This window comes from Pteropus alecto, unplaced genomic scaffold (genome assembly GCF_000325575.1).
Source record: "Pteropus alecto unplaced genomic scaffold, ASM32557v1 scaffold5, whole genome shotgun sequence".
NCBI lineage: Eukaryota > Metazoa > Chordata > Mammalia > Chiroptera > Pteropodidae > Pteropus > Pteropus alecto.
Window position 1 is genome coordinate 33434918 of NW_006441953.1, and position 16449 is coordinate 33451366.

General features: G+C 60.0%; 1 protein-coding gene and 1 long non-coding RNA gene across 3 annotated transcripts in view; one reads left to right on the top strand and one right to left on the bottom strand.

Annotated features, from left to right (window-relative positions):
* The first annotated feature begins 109 nt into the window (after positions 1-109).
* LOC107196188 lies at positions 110-989 on the top strand. Its single transcript, XR_001517549.2, has 2 exons — positions 110-460; positions 909-989. It is a non-coding gene; the product is annotated as an uncharacterized LOC107196188 (long non-coding RNA).
* Positions 990-2251: 1262 nt separating this feature from the next.
* PDE6B (phosphodiesterase 6B) overlaps positions 2252-16449 on the bottom strand; it is a 29393-nt gene continuing 15195 nt past the window's right edge. The window contains exons 1-20 of one of the 2 annotated variants that reach the window (XM_025051856.1): positions 13395-13471; positions 12407-12547; positions 12250-12324; positions 12038-12102; positions 11304-11370; positions 11054-11101; positions 10263-10412; positions 9874-10017; positions 9451-9516; positions 8903-9049; positions 8069-8176; positions 7730-7839; positions 7500-7587; positions 7176-7276; positions 6921-7028; positions 6356-6419; positions 5970-6044; positions 4792-4875; positions 3520-3670; positions 2653-2714 (exon numbers count right to left, since the gene is read on the bottom strand). In XM_025051856.1, coding sequence (XP_024907624.1) covers positions 2653-2714; positions 3520-3670; positions 4792-4875; positions 5970-6044; positions 6356-6419; positions 6921-7028; positions 7176-7276; positions 7500-7587; positions 7730-7839; positions 8069-8176; positions 8903-9049; positions 9451-9516; positions 9874-10017; positions 10263-10412; positions 11054-11101; positions 11304-11370; positions 12038-12102; positions 12250-12324; positions 12407-12421 — 1728 coding nt within the window. In that variant the 5' untranslated portion in view covers positions 12422-12547; positions 13395-13471. Of the gene's footprint in view, positions 2715-3519; positions 3671-4791; positions 4876-5969; positions 6045-6355; positions 6420-6920; positions 7029-7175; positions 7277-7499; positions 7588-7729; positions 7840-8068; positions 8177-8902; positions 9050-9450; positions 9517-9873; positions 10018-10262; positions 10413-11053; positions 11102-11303; positions 11371-12037; positions 12103-12249; positions 12325-12406; positions 12548-13394; positions 13472-16449 lie in introns of those variants that run through there. The other variant, XM_006919052.3, reaches the window with a different exon arrangement.

A 16449-nucleotide genomic window follows, 5' to 3' on the forward strand; every position in this document is an offset into this window, starting at 1 on the left:
CAGCTCGGGCGGCGACCCGCAGTGCGCTCTGTCGCGCGGACGCCCGCGGCGTCGGCTCGGGTGGGAGTTGGTGCGAGGGGCGTTGGAGGAGGGCTGCGGTCCAAAACGAGGTAGCCCCGTGTCGCATGTCGTGTAAGGCGGCGGGGCCCCTGGGCCAGGGGCTGTGGGGACCCTGTAACTGCTCTCTGGGGTGGAGCTCAGGCCTTGACCTCCATCGAGGTAAAGGAGAATTGAAAGCAGGTATATCTGGGTTTCACGGTGCACCCGAAGGTGACTGTGCGTGGGGACTGAATTGCTTTGGCGCAGCGTTCCTGCGAAGAGGTTCGTGGGAAGTGCCTTCCTCCCTGCTTTCCTTCAACAGGCTACCTGAAGCCTCGGGCGGAGGAGGAGAGGAGGGTAGCCGCCGAGGAGAAGAAGAAGCAGGATGAACTGAAACGGATTGAGAGGGAATTAGCGGAAGGTACTGGGCATAGGGAATCTGACAGATTTGTCCTCCACCCAGATTTTCAGAGACAGGTTTCTCCAAGAAAGCCCACAGTGGAGGGCAGGGGCCGCCCCTTCTGTCCCGCTGGCCCAGTGGGTCGTCCTGTAATGGGAGGGGACAGTCATGGATGTTGTGGGAGACATGGCGACACCCACAGGCCTTGGAGGTTAACTGTCTGGAGATGCGAACTGGCCAGGCCTCTCTCAGGCCACAGGACCAGAACCAGACACTTGTCCCTCTGACTACTGTGGCAGTTCTGGTCAGAATGTGCGTGGATAAGGACGAACGAGGATGAGAGTTTAGGCTGGGCGATGCTGGTTCCATTGGAACTGGATACGGACCGTTCAACACTGAAAATCCGAAGTGGTCCTTTGGGTTTGCCTGAGTGTGTAATAACGCCCGCATCTCCCTTCTCACCCTTCAGCCCGAGATGACAGCATCCTGAAGTGAGCCTGCCTTCCTCCGCAGCAGTGTGGACGAATAAAGCTTTCTGTGTTGTGGGACACTCTGGTTCTCCTTGACTGCCCTCACTTTATGTGGGGTGGGGGAGGGGTGTTTCAGAAGATGCAGGATGAGGGGGACGGAGGAGAGCACGGACACCGTGTCACCTGATTCACCTGATCTCTGGGGCATCCCAGTGGGGGGCCCCTCAGGGTGCAGTTTATGATGGAGACACAGCTGGCCTGGGCATCGTGGGTGCTGCTTCATCTTCAGTCCTCTGAGCCCTGGGGCCAGACCCTTGGATGGGCATGGGCAGTCAGTGCAGATGTTTGGGAGTGGCCTTACAGTTGAGACCTGGATCTCCAGCCTCCCACCCCCTTCATAAATCCTCCCTTTGACCCTAGGGAGGGGATGTGGCCTACTGAGGACTAGTCTGGGGCGTCGCATAAGCTGTTCAGGGGGCTTGGGCCCCGGTCGCTGAGCGGACAGCGACTTCCAGCCTTTGCTGGTCGAGCCCTTCTAACCCCTGAGGCCTGGTGTTGGAATGTTGCTACATCCTAGCTACTGCTCTTGAACACATTTTCTAGGGTTGGAACCCCAGTTTCATTTGGAAAGTGAGTTGATATTCAAATGGAAGAGAAAATGGGAAGCAACATACTGGCACTTCAAAGCCCTGCTTTTGGTTAGGGTGAGGCTTGCATGAACCCACCTGTGAGGTTGGTGAGACCCTGTCCAGAGCAGTCGCTGGTACTGAGTCCCTCAGAACATGGAGGGGCCTGGGCCCCAGCCACAGGACCTTGCCACCAGGTGGCACCACTGAGATGGAAACCAAAACGTTCCTCCGGAGAGCACCCCACCACTTCCCTGGGAGCTCTGGGAAGGCCTGAGTGCCATCTGAATTGGCCTTCAGACTGGCCTGAAGCTGAACGCTTCCCATGGGGCAAACTCACCAGTGTGAGGAACGAATGCTGTGGAGGTCACATTAGGAGTTGAAAGTCCATTTCTACCAGATAATTGGTCCCTGTGTCAAGTGTGAGCCCTGCGTTGCCCAGTTTGGGTCTGACTCCCTCTCTTCCTGGCTCACGGAATAAGCGACTAGAGCAGTAAGGGGACCCCTGTTGGAAAGGCGAGCTCGGGCAGACCGCAGGCGTTGGCGGGAAAGCCTGCTCTGACCCTGGTCTGGCAGCGCAGTTCAGAGCGGAGAGTTTGTTACAGATTATTTCCGCGCAGCTCACTCAGGTCTTGGCCTTGAACTTTTTGGAAGAATTTTCCAATTGGTCATATACGATATACCCGCTGCCATAATTTCCATCACGTAAAAGGGTAGCTTGTTTTATTTTTTATTTTTAACTTCTGGTCATAATTTTTTCCCTAAACCAGATGGGAAATGGCCTCTATGTGCCCATCTACCTACCCATATACACATAAATACATGTGCAGTTGTGAAGAGTCTCACACCCAGTGTTTTTAGACACAGTTCACAGACTTCCAAAGATCTCAGGAGGCTGCTATGTATCCAAAAATGGATGAGTGCAAGTGTAGGCTACACTGTTTAAGTTATTAGTAGTTGGCTTTAGTTTATAAAAACACAAAGCTTAAAAAAAATTCAAAATATCCAAAATTGCCTTAAGTCATCTCAGGCTTCCTAATCTTTTGTACCAAATGGTTAGAGGCAGAGTCCCAGCGGGCATGCAGGGAGAGAGGGCCATCAGACCCCACTGACTGGCTCACAGGATGCAGCAAGTCGAAGACTTGGGCGCAGGGCCACCGTTGCAAATTTCTGTGCCCACTGCAAGAGAAGACAAGATGGTGAGCACCAGCCATGTGAACAGTCGGCCCGTTCCCTTCTGCTCTGTGTGTCCCCTACCAGCCCCGCAGGAGGAAGGGCAGAGCCGTGGTCCGCCTAAGCCGATTAGCTGGGCTCAGCCTTTCTTATCTGAGCCCTTGGTGACACTTTCAGTCCTGGCCTCCTGTCACCCCGGAACCACCTTGCTTGCACTGGTTCCCTCCCCACAGCAACGAGTCTCCAAGCCGAGGTGGCCGAGCACAGGCAAACACCAGGGCGACACAGCCATGCGTCCAGGGTGGGGCGTGCCGGATACGGATGCAGGGCGAGCAGGACGCAGTGCGGGGAGAGATGTCGTGCTCACTCAGCTATTGGCTCGTGGTATTTAGCTGCTTTCCTTTATTTTGGAGCAGCAGGGGCTCTGCGGTTGGTTTGTGAGGGGCACGGACGCACAGGTAGACTAGTTACTCGGGAGGGAACTGCTCTGTGAACAGAGCTGTGAAGAGCCCACGGTATTTCTTAGGGCTCCCCGCCCAGCCCCGTGACGGGAGAAGTAAAGCAGTCAGCCACTCGCTCAGGGAGATGAGCCCCCAGGAGAGTGGCAGGGGACCCTTTCCATCCAGGTTCGTCAGCAGATTCCCTGGGCAGCCTCGCAGTCAGGAACCCAAGAGCGCCCACCACAGCCTGTCTGCACCCTGCGCCTTCTCGTCTCACGCTGCTGTTGCATTCTGTCCCTACACACTTCGATGTTGTGATTAAGCAGTGCCCGCGACCCGCAGCGCGAGTGTGGCATCAGGTGCGCCCAGACCTTTCTTGGCTGCCATCCCGTCCTGCTGCTTCTTCTCCTCCAGGGCCTTCACCTTCTCCTCATGCTCATCGGCCAGGGCCTTCCACTCCTTCCGGTTGTTCTGCAGCCGTTCGAACATGGGCAGGATCTCCTCGTGGAAACGGGAAAACTCCTGGAAAGAACACAGAGCAGTCAGACCGTACCCCCACCGGCTCCTGGGTCCCCATGCCTGGGCCCCAACTGGCAGCCAGAGGGGCCTGCCTGGCGGGGGGAGGGAGGACCACTGAGATGTCACTCTCCCAGCGAAGCGCTGAAAGGGAGAGGGCTCAGGGTTGTGTTTGTGAAGCAGACAGGAAGCTCATGACACGCACGGTCACAGTGGGGTGAGGACCCCAGGAATGGAGTAGCAAGTATCCACTGCGCAGGGGGCAGCAGGGCAGACATGCAGGTCCTGTGCTCCCCGTGTCACGTACACGCACCCCACGTGCACGTGCTTACACATGGACACGCCACATCGGCTGTGGAGCATGTGGGGCTGTGACCTGTGACCTCGGGACTAGGCTGCACACCCTGGGCCCGCATCTCCCCTCCGCACTCCAGCCCTGCTGTGGAGGCAGGGAGGGGGCTGGGGTTTCAGCAAAGGGAAGTGTGGGAGGCACGCAGGCCGAGGTGGGGGTGGGGCTGGTCCAGTTAGAACCAGATAATCTCCTCGGAGTGGGGGTTCCGCCCCCACAGGCCCCACAATGGTGGAGTGGAGCCTGTGGGCATATTGGGCATCACTAAGGAGGGCTCTGCAGTCTGACCCCTCAGTCCCTGGTTGGTCCCCTGAGTTGTGACAGCACAGCGTCTGCTCCATGTCTTTGGTGTCCAACTGTCACTTGTCAGTTATGCAACATATGTTTGCTGGGCAAAGCACACCCACCTGTGTTGGGTGGACCCATCCCTGTCCTCCCAGGGTTCACAGACCTGAACAAATGCACACGCAGACACACTGCAGCCAGGGCCCCGAGAACAACGTGCAGGTCCCAGGTGGGGTTTGGGGAAGGGACATCTGAGGTGAGACCTCGAAGTGAGGGCCAGGACACCGAGAGGGAGGAAGCCCCTGGGAGAGCGTAGCACTTCTGAGGAACTGACCGGGTGAGGTGGAGGTGGGAGGGTCTCCCCTTGGGGTGACACTGAAGATGTTAAGTGCAGATGTGAGAAGGGTGGGGGCCGGGGCGGCCTGGGCGTTCGGGTGACCCACCAGCCCCCTCCCCCTCCAGCCACCCAGGCAGGCCCTGCGCCTCCCCTCACCTTGTACACAAACGTACACACGAAGTCGATGAAGCCAACCTGCAGCTTGGGGAGCTCGGCCGCCTTGTTCCGGTCCATCATCGGCTTTGGGGGAGCAGAGACATGGTGAGGCATGAGGGTAGACGTGCCCCCAGGACTCACTCAGCCCACCCAGCTCAAACAAGCATGTTCACGGAGACACAGCACCCACAGGATGGGGGCGCCCTGGCCCGGGGGCCCAGCCTACTTTGACAGATGTAGCCCTCTGCAGGAGAGAACCAGGATGCCCCGAGCCCCTCTGTGCCAGCCTGGTCAGTGTCCACAGTGCTGACTTGCCCGTGTCCCCCGAGCTCCCCCGGGAGCTGTCCATGGTGCTGAGCCAAGACTTGGCTCCTGGTGGGCAAACCCCGGCGCAGCCCAGAGGAGCTGTCCTTGGTGCCCACATAGTCCGGACCCACCGAGCTGCCTCCTGTCAGTCTCTTAGCGGTTATCCGCAGTCTGGAGCTCGGCGTGACGAGTGAGCCAGGTAGGACTCCTAGAGGCCTGGCCCAGAGGGGACAAATGTGCTACCTGTCTTCCCAAGAGACCGTGTCAGTTGGTCAGGGTGCCCCTTCCTGCCGTCAATGCCTGGCCCCAAAGCCTTCTCAAGGCCATGCTCAGACAGCTGTTCGCTGACTGGAGTCGACTTGTGAGGCAAACCCTCTTGCCATCCTTCCACATGTCGTTGACACCACTACACTGCCCAGGTCCCCTTGGATCCTATGCAGGTGCCATCGTGCTCTAGCAACATATTCTTGACCCCACACTGCTTAGCCAAAGACCTAAGCATCATCCATTCACCAGGGCGTGGGCCCCTGGGCTCCCGTCCCCGCTTCCTCTGGCCCGACCCTCTCCCCATGGCCAGGGCTGTCCTGCCCTGGTCCTTCCGCGAGCAGCCGAAGGCCCAGCTGTGTTCACCGCGGAGGTGCCTGGGCCCACAGAGGCTCTTGGCTTCACACCACAGCCTGGTTCGGCCTCTGCATGAGGTCACAGCTTTGCCCAGATCAGGAACCACCTAAATTCATGCCTGGCTCATGTCACATGACCCACAAAGTGAGACTGAGGCCCCAGGACCTCAGAATCCCTGGGGGTCTCCTGTCTGCATGAGGCTCTCATGGACCACAGTGGAGGGGGGAGAAGATTCTGGAAGCAACACTCACAATGGGCTGCTGATCCAGAACTGTCCTTTCCAAGTCACCTTGTTCCCAGAACTCAGCTGCCACCAGCAGAGCGACCTGGGGGGCACACAAAACACTCATCTTGTGGAGTCTAGTGTTTGGTCAGAAATTGTCCTGAGAACATGCAAAAGGCTCTGTGCCCTCTGTGTTCTCCACCCCAGATCCCCCTGGGAGCCCCACCATCTGGGCCTGACACATGGTGAGCACAGCGGCACCTCCCACCATGCAATTGCTGGCCCAGCCCCAGAGCAGGGCGGCTGCCCTCAGCTCTGTCTGCAAACCAGGGCGTCTGTCCCGGACGTCAGGCTCCCCTTCAGTGTAATCCCATAAAGCACTGATAGGAGGTCGGGCCCCGCGTGACTCCTGACCTTGCTCTGAACTTCCCAGGGCTTGGTGATGGCAGACAGGTCGCATGCCGTCATCATCATGGCCCTGTGGGCAGACGGAGCTCCAGGCAGGCCCAGCCTCCCTCCCTCGCCTCCATCCCAGCGCTCTGCAGCCCCGAGAGGCCTGGTGACCATGGGGCACAGGTCCACGCCCGTGTCATCCCAGCAGAGGACAGCCTGCACACAGCCACACCGCTGCTGCCCCTCCCTGCTCACAGCCACAAAGTGAAATCACCAGGTTTTATCTGGTGCCTCTAAGTGCAGTGACTGACACGTTTCTTTCCGGGATTCTGAATGGGCTGGGGGGAGCCCGAATCTCCACCTTGCAGGAGAAGAAGGAGGCTCATTGGCGAGTGGGTTATTGCTGAACCTCGGGAACTAGGGAGCGGTCTGTCGGACCCCGGCCCTGGCTGGCTCCCTGAAAATGAGGAGCAAGGTGGAGCCCTTGTGCAGAGGCATCAAAGCCCTTGAGGCAGGAGCGGTTGTATTCCAGAGCACGGGGGACTGTGGGGTCTACCAGTCTGGGGGGGTGCAGGAAGTTTCTCACATGACGATCTCCTTCCGCGTGGTCTCCAGGGAGAGGTACTCCACCCAGCTCTTCTTGTCCTCGTAGTTCTTAGACTCGTCTACGATCTTCTGGAACATGGTCCTCTTCCTGAATGCGAGGACAAGGGGAACTGGTCACCCCTCCCTTCGCCCACGCAGGACCTATCCGCCCGTCTTGGACGCGAGCCCCGCGCTCCCGCCCCAGCCAGGCTCCCTGGCGCCCCGCAAGTCCCAGGCGGGCAGCAGGGGCACCCACTTGAAGTAGAGCGCCAGGTCGGTGGCGATGATGGCGATGTCCATGAGGTGGATCACGTGCTCGTGCTGCCGCCGGTTCAGGTTCTGGTAGATGTTCAGGGCCTGCGCGAAGGGCCATCTCAGTGTGGCCCTCAGGTTTGGGTGGTGCTGGCCCACGGTCACCCACAGGTCATGGCACCGGACCCAGCTGGCCTGACATCTTGCTCCTCACCCCACGGGGGCACCCAGCCCACGACCCTCCTGCCTGGCGGGGAGCCCGTGTGGGCGGGGGCTGTGGGCGGGGTCAGTCGGTGGAAGCATGTGAGCAGTAACTGGGGACACGAACCTCCTCTGCCAGCAGGAACTTCCCGAACTCCAGGTGATGCCGTTCCAAAATCGAGGAGCCATGCAGCTTGGCTAAGGGGTTCTGGGACCTGTCGTGAAGGTCATACAGAGAGACAGCGGTGCTCAGAGCCCCAGCGGGGCTGCAGAGGGGCATGCCTGTGAGTGCTGCCACCCCTCGGAGGAGACCCCACTTTCCCCTGCCGGGTCTGCGGGAGACCCAGGCGCGCCTACTTCATCTGGTACAGGTTGTTGGTGCCGCGGTGGTCGATGTCGTGGCACAGGCCGGCCGTGACCATGGCGAAGGCCTCCAGGTCCGTGTAGTAGCTCTTCAGCTTTCCTGTCTGCGGGGACAAGCGCCAGGTCCTGTGGCCGGGCCAGCACCCTAGCCCGCCCTCCCGCTGCAACCTCCTAGGGTGGGGGGCAGCTGGGCTTGGCTTGCTGCCCCTCCCTCAGGAATGGAGGCTCCGCCCCTGCTGGACCCTGACTTTGAGACCTGGGTCAGGTGCAGGAGGCACCCTCTCATCCCGCTGCTCCCCCCAGGCTCCGCCCCCGCCAGTCCCGGCCACGCACCATGAGCAGCGTGAACATGGTCTGCGCCACGTTGAAGCCGTGGCGCCAGTTGTGATAGGTGATCCTCCGGTACCCTTTGCTCACGGAGAACAGGAACCGCACCAGCACCTGAGGGAGCGCGGGGGACAGAGTCCAGGTGCCCTCAGCTGGGCGTGGGGGCCCCCTCTGACCTGCTGGGTGGACTGTGCCCCACTCAGAACAGCCCAGCATCTGCAGGGCTTCGGGGCCCCCGTCTGACAGCCCAGCCCGGAGCCGGGAAGGGGACCTCAGCGAGCCGTCTGTGGCAGCATCGAGGAAAAGGTCTGTTTGGGGCATGGGTATTTGAGTGCTGCAAGATGCTTGTGCACCTGGCAGGTGACAGGGAGGCGCAGCGCAAGTGCGCAGGCCAGCGCCAGCTGCAAGGCGTGGACGGTGCCCTCTGGCCACCAGGAGATGGACCCTGGAGCCCTTTATTGCCTCTGTGATTTTTATGGCCAGAAAATCATTTGGAAATCGTTTTTTTCCTGTTAATATTTTCTGTAAGTTTTTCTTTTTGAATTCTTTAGTGTTTAGTAAAATGTCTTCTGAAAATGCCAGGCCCTGCCCTGTTGTCAGGGGCATGAGGAGAGTTGGTCCCTTCAGATGGGGGGGTGGATGCCCCTGGGGTGTGAAGGTGGGAGCAGGGCAGAAGCTGGGGGAGCACGGGGAAGTAGCAGAGCTGAGGGCAAGCCGTCCACTCCTCCCTGGGACCATCCTCGAGGGCATCTGTATTCCAACGCAGAGGGTGTCTTGTCTTCTCTGCCCCCCTTGGCCCTCACCTCCCAGGGGACCTGGGACCCCTGACCATGCCCCCACCTCCTGGGGGATCTGGAACTTCCGGACCACACCCAGCTCGTAGTACATCTGGATGCCGCACTTGACCAGCTCCAGCTCCGTGCACTCCAGGTCGGAGAAGTGGAACTCATAGATGTCGAACTTGGTGGGCCCTGGCAGCGTCTCCTTCTGCGGGAGGGACCGCGGGGCTGAGGGAGGCAGACCGACCTGAGCCCCAGCGGTTCCTCGTCTGTCCAGCCTCAGACGCCCCAGGTGTCTGGTGACACCTGCCTTCCAGGCCCTCTGGCCTGTAGCTGGGACACTGATCCCCCGGTGGCTCAGGTCTCGCCTCCCCCACAGCCGGACAACTTGCTAGCTGGGCAGTGATGTTGTCAAGGACACACGCAAAGATGCACAGGCACAAATGTGACACGGGCACATTTGTGGCACAGACACACGAGGTGCAGGTACATGGCACAGAGACAGCAGCAAACACCACAAGACGACACTTAGTCTCCTGGGATAAAGAAATGTCCCCCCACCCTCAGGCCCTTCCAGCCTTCGCCTAAGGGTGGGGGTCAGATTCTGACCAAGATTTTCCCCAGCTCGTCCTCCTCACAGTCAGCAGGCTCCTTCCCCAGGCGTTCCCTTGTTGGCTAGGAGAGAACACATGTAGTGAGGCAGAGAGTGACAATGTCAGCTACACCCTTGTGACCATGGGACAAAGTGACATCTGGCACAAAAGAATAACGGTTGCTGCAGAAAGCCCCAGCAGGAGCCTCCAGTTTCAGAGATAAGTGCCAGTGCGGGGGGTGGCGTGCCCCGCCTGCATGCCCGGCCCCTCCGCACCGGTCTGCATTCTGATGGAGCCCTCACGGTCGGGGAGACTAGGGCCTGGGAAGGGACCCGCCCCGGGCCGTGCAGAGCATGCGGGAGCCCAGGATGGGCCAGAGCCCCTGGGCGCCTGCCACCCCGCTGGGCAGGGAGGAGACAGGAAGTGACGGGAGCAGTACCAGGATCAGCTGGATCTCGTCCTTGTCACATCTCACATGGTACAGCACCATGTCCTGGGCAATGTCCTTGCGGTTCTCCAGCTTGTTCATCTTGTCATAGGTGTCCGTGTTCAGCACTGACCAGCCCAAGAACTGCGTGAGGGACTGTGGACGGGGCGGCCGTCAGCCTCACGGCTCCTGCTGTCCGGGGCGTGGGTCCCAGGACAGCGGGCGCTTCTTGCGGGGCCTGGGGTACCTGCCCGGGAGCCTGGCTTTCAGGAGTGGGGCCACAGGCCCTCCTTGCCCCCGTTCTCCTTGGGCCTAATGCTGGGTCAGAGGCCAAGCAGACACGTGTCCTGCACCATCACAGAAGTGCCCCCACTAGAGCCGCACCTATGGCAGGCGCTTACCTCCATGAGGACCTCATCCTGCTCATCGAAAGGCTTCCCATCTTTCCTGTTGTAGAACGTGGCCACGCCCACAATCTCCTCCTTCTTGTTGACGATGGGCATGGACAGGACGTTCTTGATGACCCACCCAGAGTCATCCAGAGGGCCTTCCTGCAGGGACAAGCGTCCAGAGATCATGGCTGCTCTGGCCCGGCCCCAGCCCAGGCTTGTCACCCAGCGAGGATGAACCCCACTTTTTCTGGCCTCAAACTTCAGTGACGGGGTCCTTGTTCCTCCGGGGTCTGCTCGCATCACCTCCTACCGTGCATGGGTTATGTTGTGCCCTCTGCCACTAGGGGAGCTGAGGACACTGTCCCAGGGGTGGCTTCGCCATGTTGGTGCTTTGGTCATACTGAGGCGCACTCCCACAAGGCTCTCATGGCCCCACAGGTGATGCAACTAGTCAGTGCTGTCTCACATGCCCCTGACGCCTGGCCAGTGAAATAGGACACTGGCGGTTCCTGGAGGGGGCCCTTAGAGACGCAGGTCTCTCCCCCAGTGCACATGACCCTAGGCCTCCTGCAGGAGGGAGCCTGCCAGGTTGTGTGTCCCCAGGTGAAGAGTGGGGAGCAGACTCAAACACTTGCTGGGGTCCGGCCAAGCCCAGCAAACCCGCAGATGTGAGTGTGGAGTACGTGTTTGCTGCTGTTAGTCACTGAGATTTTGAGGTGCCTTCTTAAGCGGCAAAAACCGATTCAGATTATTGTTTCTGAACTACTATAGACATTTTCTATTAACGAATACGCAGATACCTGGAATTTGAACATTTCGTCGGCGGGGGCATTCATAATGTTACAGATCTGAAAAAGGACCAAAAAACCATTTCAGCTGAAGCAGCCAAATGTGCAGCACGATCTGAAAAAGACTGTCCAGCCAATGAGCTTCTGGGTGGGCAACGCTGGGCAGCAGCTGGGAGCCGCGGAGGCGCCAGGCTGGGGGGCAGCGCTGGGATGCGAGGGGTCAGGGTGGCCCCAGGCAAGGGCGGGGCCTTGGGGAACTTACGAAGCCACTTTCTGCCACGTAGGTTGGAAGGCCACTGGCCAGGGCCCAGTGATCAGCTGGGGGAGTGCTGGGGGAGAGACGCAGAGGGTCAGATGGAGCAGGCACGGGGTGTTTGAGGGTGTGTGTGACTGTGTGTGCTGGCGTTCGCTGCATGCTCTGCACTTGGGGCACAGGGGTTGTGGAGGTTCTGGGTGGGCGGGGAAGCTGATGAGGGCATAGGAACGGAGGCTTCAGGTTTGGGGGCATCTGTGCTGCCTCATCCCTCCTTCTGTGCCCACGCTGAGGCCCTCACCTTGTGAGAATGCCTTTCCCTGGTGGGGCCACTTCCTGCCTGCTCTGTGGGACCTGTAGGGTGGCGTCCCAGGGCCACGTGGCTGTAGGACTGGGAATGGCTGACTGCCTTCCCCAGTCTCTCTCGGCTGTAGAACTGACTCCAGCTCCACTGGCTGTGTGGCTCCCTGCGCTGGGCGCCCTCTCCTGTCTCACCCCACTGGGTACACCGGGTCGGGTGCCTCCTGCTGGGGATCTGCCTGCCTGCATGGCTGGCCGAGCCAAGACGAGACCCTGAGGGCCTCACAGGTCAGCTACTGCTGACAGGGCCACCTAAGCAGCTCGCCTGGTCCCCTGGACATCCACCCCGGCCGTCCCTGGTGCCGCAGGCCATCACCTCCCTCCATTCTCCCAGAAAGCAAGGCGGCACAGGGAGCCCTTCCGCCCGCAGGCCTGGCACTTACGGGATGACTTTGATGTCTTCCTTGCCGTGGAGGATGTAGTCGATGACTTTGTAGAAGAGGATTTCCTGAGAGACAGAGCACAGAAGTGAGGGGCTCCTGGCAGCATCCCGATGGCAGCCTCACCAGACGTGAGGCAGGCGGCCATTCCTGGCGCCCCTCAGCCCGCCCCAGCCCTTCCCCACCCCCAGCTGGGCCTGCCCCCTGCGACTCACACGGCCATCGGGTGTGCGCGGGCCCGAGTATGGCTGGGCTTCTCCCATTAGAACCGGCCACACGTCAAAGAATTCCTGGGCAGAGGAGAAGGCGGTGTCTGAGTCGGCGCCTCGGTGGGAGCCCGCTGGGCGGGAGGCCCGGGGAGCGAGGCCTCACCTTCTCCTTGGTCATGTCCAGGAGGCCCACCGAGTAGCGGTCACAGTTCAGATACGCCCGCACGGTGTAGAACGCCTTGTGGAACTGCCGCTCGATGTCCGTCAGCTCCTCAAACACCTTGTTGGCTGACCACAGCAGCACCTGGCGGGGGCCACCTGACACACTCAGACCTAGAGGCTGCTGACCTATGGCTCCCCTCGCAACGGGGCCCCTGAGGGCTTTAGCCAAGCCCCTGACGTCCTGCTCTGTGACTCAGGAACCCCACACACCTCCGGGCTTCTGCCTCACACCTGCCACTCCCCGCCTGGTGCGGGCCTCACACTGCTCAGTGAGTGGCTGGAAATTGGAGTCAATGGCCATGAGCTCAGAAGGCAGAGCTGAACAGCCGGCCCTCCCCAGTCTGTCTGAGGACATGGCTCACTGTCCCGTCTGTCAGGTCCTCCATGTCTCAGCAGAGGGAGCCGAGGGCGGCGATTTGTCGACACGCCCCACGAGGCCCCTGCCTGGGCTGCAGGCTGCTGTCCAGGGCGATGGCCAGGCTCAGCCCAGCTCTGTGGGCTGTCCTCCCACTGCGCCTCCATTTCCTCGGCCAGCACCCAGAGGCCCGTCCCCCTGGACCTCATCTCTCGCCCCCACACCACCTGGCACGTCCTCTGGCCAGCGATGAGCATGCCGTGCCCAGCCTGCACCCCGCCCAGAGTCTCCCTCACTTGGCTCCCTGACAGCCCACTCGAGGTCCTTTGCTGTCACAGGCAGGGGTGTCCTCTGGAGACCCTACCCACTCTGGAGTCCTCTCACTGGAAGGCAGCCCGCTGCCACTACTGTCACCTCCACAGGCCCTCAGTGCTCACTGCGATCGAGTACGGGCCTCTGGCCTCACAGCCCTCACCCCGAGCTTTCTCATGCCCGAGCCTCAGCTGAAAGCTGTGTCCGGAAGGCCCGCCTTAGCACCCCGTTTCCTCCCAGCTTCTCGGGTGTTCAGTCTCACCGTGTCTTTGCTTGACCACAGCTGTGTGGGGTCAGAAGGCCCAACTTCTTCACAGCCAGAGCCCCGAACACCACCCGGAAGTCTGTGCACTGAATCACGGGAGGGCGGGACTCCAGGGCTGGCCACACGTGCCAGCTGTGGCTGAGACTCTCAGCCTCCCCGCCGTGATGGCCTGGCAGGAAAGTGCCCTGCACGGCTCTGTCGGCATCGTTCCTGCCTGCCCCTTCCCGGCCCGTGACCTTGGGGAAGCTGGCTGACTGCAGCCCTCAAGGCCCCCGCCTGTGATGGGCACAGTGAGGCTCCATCCTCAGGCCTCTGTGAAGGTGGAAGGTGGAACAGGTGGAGGCTCGCAGAAGAGGGTCTGGGAGCCCGTGTGAGTGTCCCGTGCCTGTGCCATGTCCCTGCACGGCGCTGGCCCCCGAGTCCTCTCCCACCTCAGGGGCTGCCTCTGCCGTGACTGCTGTGACCCATGCCTGGACGGGCCCCACTCTCCCCAGAGAAGCTAGAAACTCAGACTCTTATGTCAAGTCTTGACCTTAAAATGTTAGAAACGCATTAAATCAAACGAGGCCTCTGTGTCCGATGACACGTGTCTTTGTCAGTGCAGTTCATACCTCACCTGTGAGTCTTCAGAGCTTGGACCCCTCCCCAGGGGGCAGTGACCCCTTCTTGACCCTGAGCCTGTGCCTGCTGTCATCAGCACACACGGTACACAGTGATACTACATGCCATGTGAACAAGACACCAGGCGGCTAAGTGACCAAGAGCGTGGGTCAGCAGGATTGCCCTTCATGGGTTCATCAAGTGTATTCTGGCTCCACGGTCCAAGACAGCGGCCTGCCAACGTGACAGGGACCATGCGTTCCTGCGAAAGCTGGAGGTGACAGCGAGGGGATGCCCAGGGACCTCATATCTGGGGACAGACAACGCAGAGGGCTGCATGGCCCCGGAAGGGGGGAGCTGGCTGCACAAGACCCCCCTTACACTGGTGCTATAGGAGGGAGCTGCCAGGATGCCTGGGGGCCGAGGGCAGGCAGGGGGGGACAGTGACCCCAGAAGCCCGTGAACCCAGTGACCGCCTTGGCTCCCAGCGCTCTTGCTCCGTGGTCACCTCACGGGAGCAGATGGTCGCATGTTCAGGGACTTCGACAACCGGCTGTTAAACACTGTAATATTCAAGTTAAGTGACGTGAACTTAAGAATTAAGGCAATTACATTAAAACTATGTTCGCACATATATTCACGTTTCCTGTAATTTACTCATCTTATGACGAGCCATGGATGCATAATTGAACTGGAGCAGTTTACGAAGGGAAAGCAAACAGGGCACCTACAAACAGCTTCACAGAGCAAGCCACGGGTCCCGGGAAAGCCTGCTGAGCTAGGTGACAGCTGCCAATCCGGAACAGAATTGAAATTTACATAAAAACGACCGTTTTGATGGGCGTTCAACACAGATCTGGGGGGCGCGGCCTTCGAGAGTGGCCTAGCACAGCCGCGGTTGTCCAAAGCGGCTGCCTGGTCAGGCGGTCAGCTCCGCAGTGTGACGGCGAGGCTCCAATGTCAGCGCCAGCTCCTGGTTTAGCCCTGGGCCCTCCTGTTACAACGTGGAGTAGCCCGTCAATGTGACAGGGACACTCTGCTCCTGCACAAGGGTCTGTCAGGACGGGTGTCTCACTGAGAGCCACCGCAAATAAGGCGACCCGCCAATCAAGTTGTCGCCTGACAGGTGCGGCTGACGCCCAGGTCCCTGGAACCACCCTGCACGCCCAGTGACGGCAATGCCCATGTGACACCGTGGCACCTGGCCGAGCAGGGCGAGGGTAGCCGTTTGTTCCCTAAATAAGGACTCGTACGAGTGGCCACACGAGGGTTTTCGTGTATCTCACTTTTAATTAGTGAAACTGACCTTTTCGTGAAGAGGCTGGAATGAAGAAAGAAGATGAGAACACTCTGTGGAGCTGCAATTAATTTGTCCAAAAAGGCAAAGTCGTTAACCACCCTGGGAACGACAAGTCTGTAAGTGGACAGCTCAGGGCGGAACGACCTCAGAAGACAGCAGAGCTGCTGAGCGACCACGATTCAGACCGACTCGTCGGACACAGCATCACTCACCGACCCAAAGAGTGGGCTGACGGAATGAGTCCCCTGGGCCATCTCGACAGCCGGGGTCACGACCCCTGGGCCGGATCAGGAGGCCCTGTGCATGGCTGGCCAAGCCAGTGGACATGACCTCAGTCGCGTTGGTCACGCAGTGATCGTCAGCCCGGAGCTGGGCAGGCCGGGTCCTGCCTCCTGCTTCTGCCGACAGGAGAGGACACGAGAAGCCAGGCCCACAGTGCGACACGTGTATCAGGGCCCGTGCCCAAGGACAAAGCTCGAGGACTGCGTGACACTTGACTTTTCCTACTAGGGGTGCAGCCCCCTCCCTGACAACATGCCCCTGACTGGCCTGTCACTGACCGCCCCACCCTACTTGCCATAACACTTCCCGGGGACGCTCACAAACAAGCCGGCAAAGAAAGCGGATGTGGGGTGCACGGCCTCTGCTGATGTCCCCCGATTATTTACCGAGGAGCCACTGCAGCGTCAACACCACCAAGACCATGTCACCGTCGTGCTCACCCTGGCCCTCGCCTAAGGCCCGTGCACCCCACCATCTGTGCCACACCCTGATCAGTACGGACCCGGGCGAATCCCAGCTGGCGACTGTGGCCACGATCCACCTAGGGCAGATGGGCAGACGGCTCCACGTGGAGTCACCTGTGGATGACCTTTCTTCTGTCAGGCACCGAGTGGCTCATTTACACTTCCAATGCTAATCGCCTGAGAGCATCAGACCTAGATCCCACCCTGACCTCTAGCCGTGGCATGGCTAATGGCGTCCCTGGCGGAAGAAAGCCTTTGACAGAGCAGAAGGTGGACCAGGCGAGGGGCTGCGTTTGGCGCTGCACACACAGGAGTCTCGTCTGCACTGTGTTTTCGGGCAGAGAACGTTGCACTGCGAACTCTGTCGCCAAGACGCCATTCCTCACCATTTCCTCCCTCTGCATCG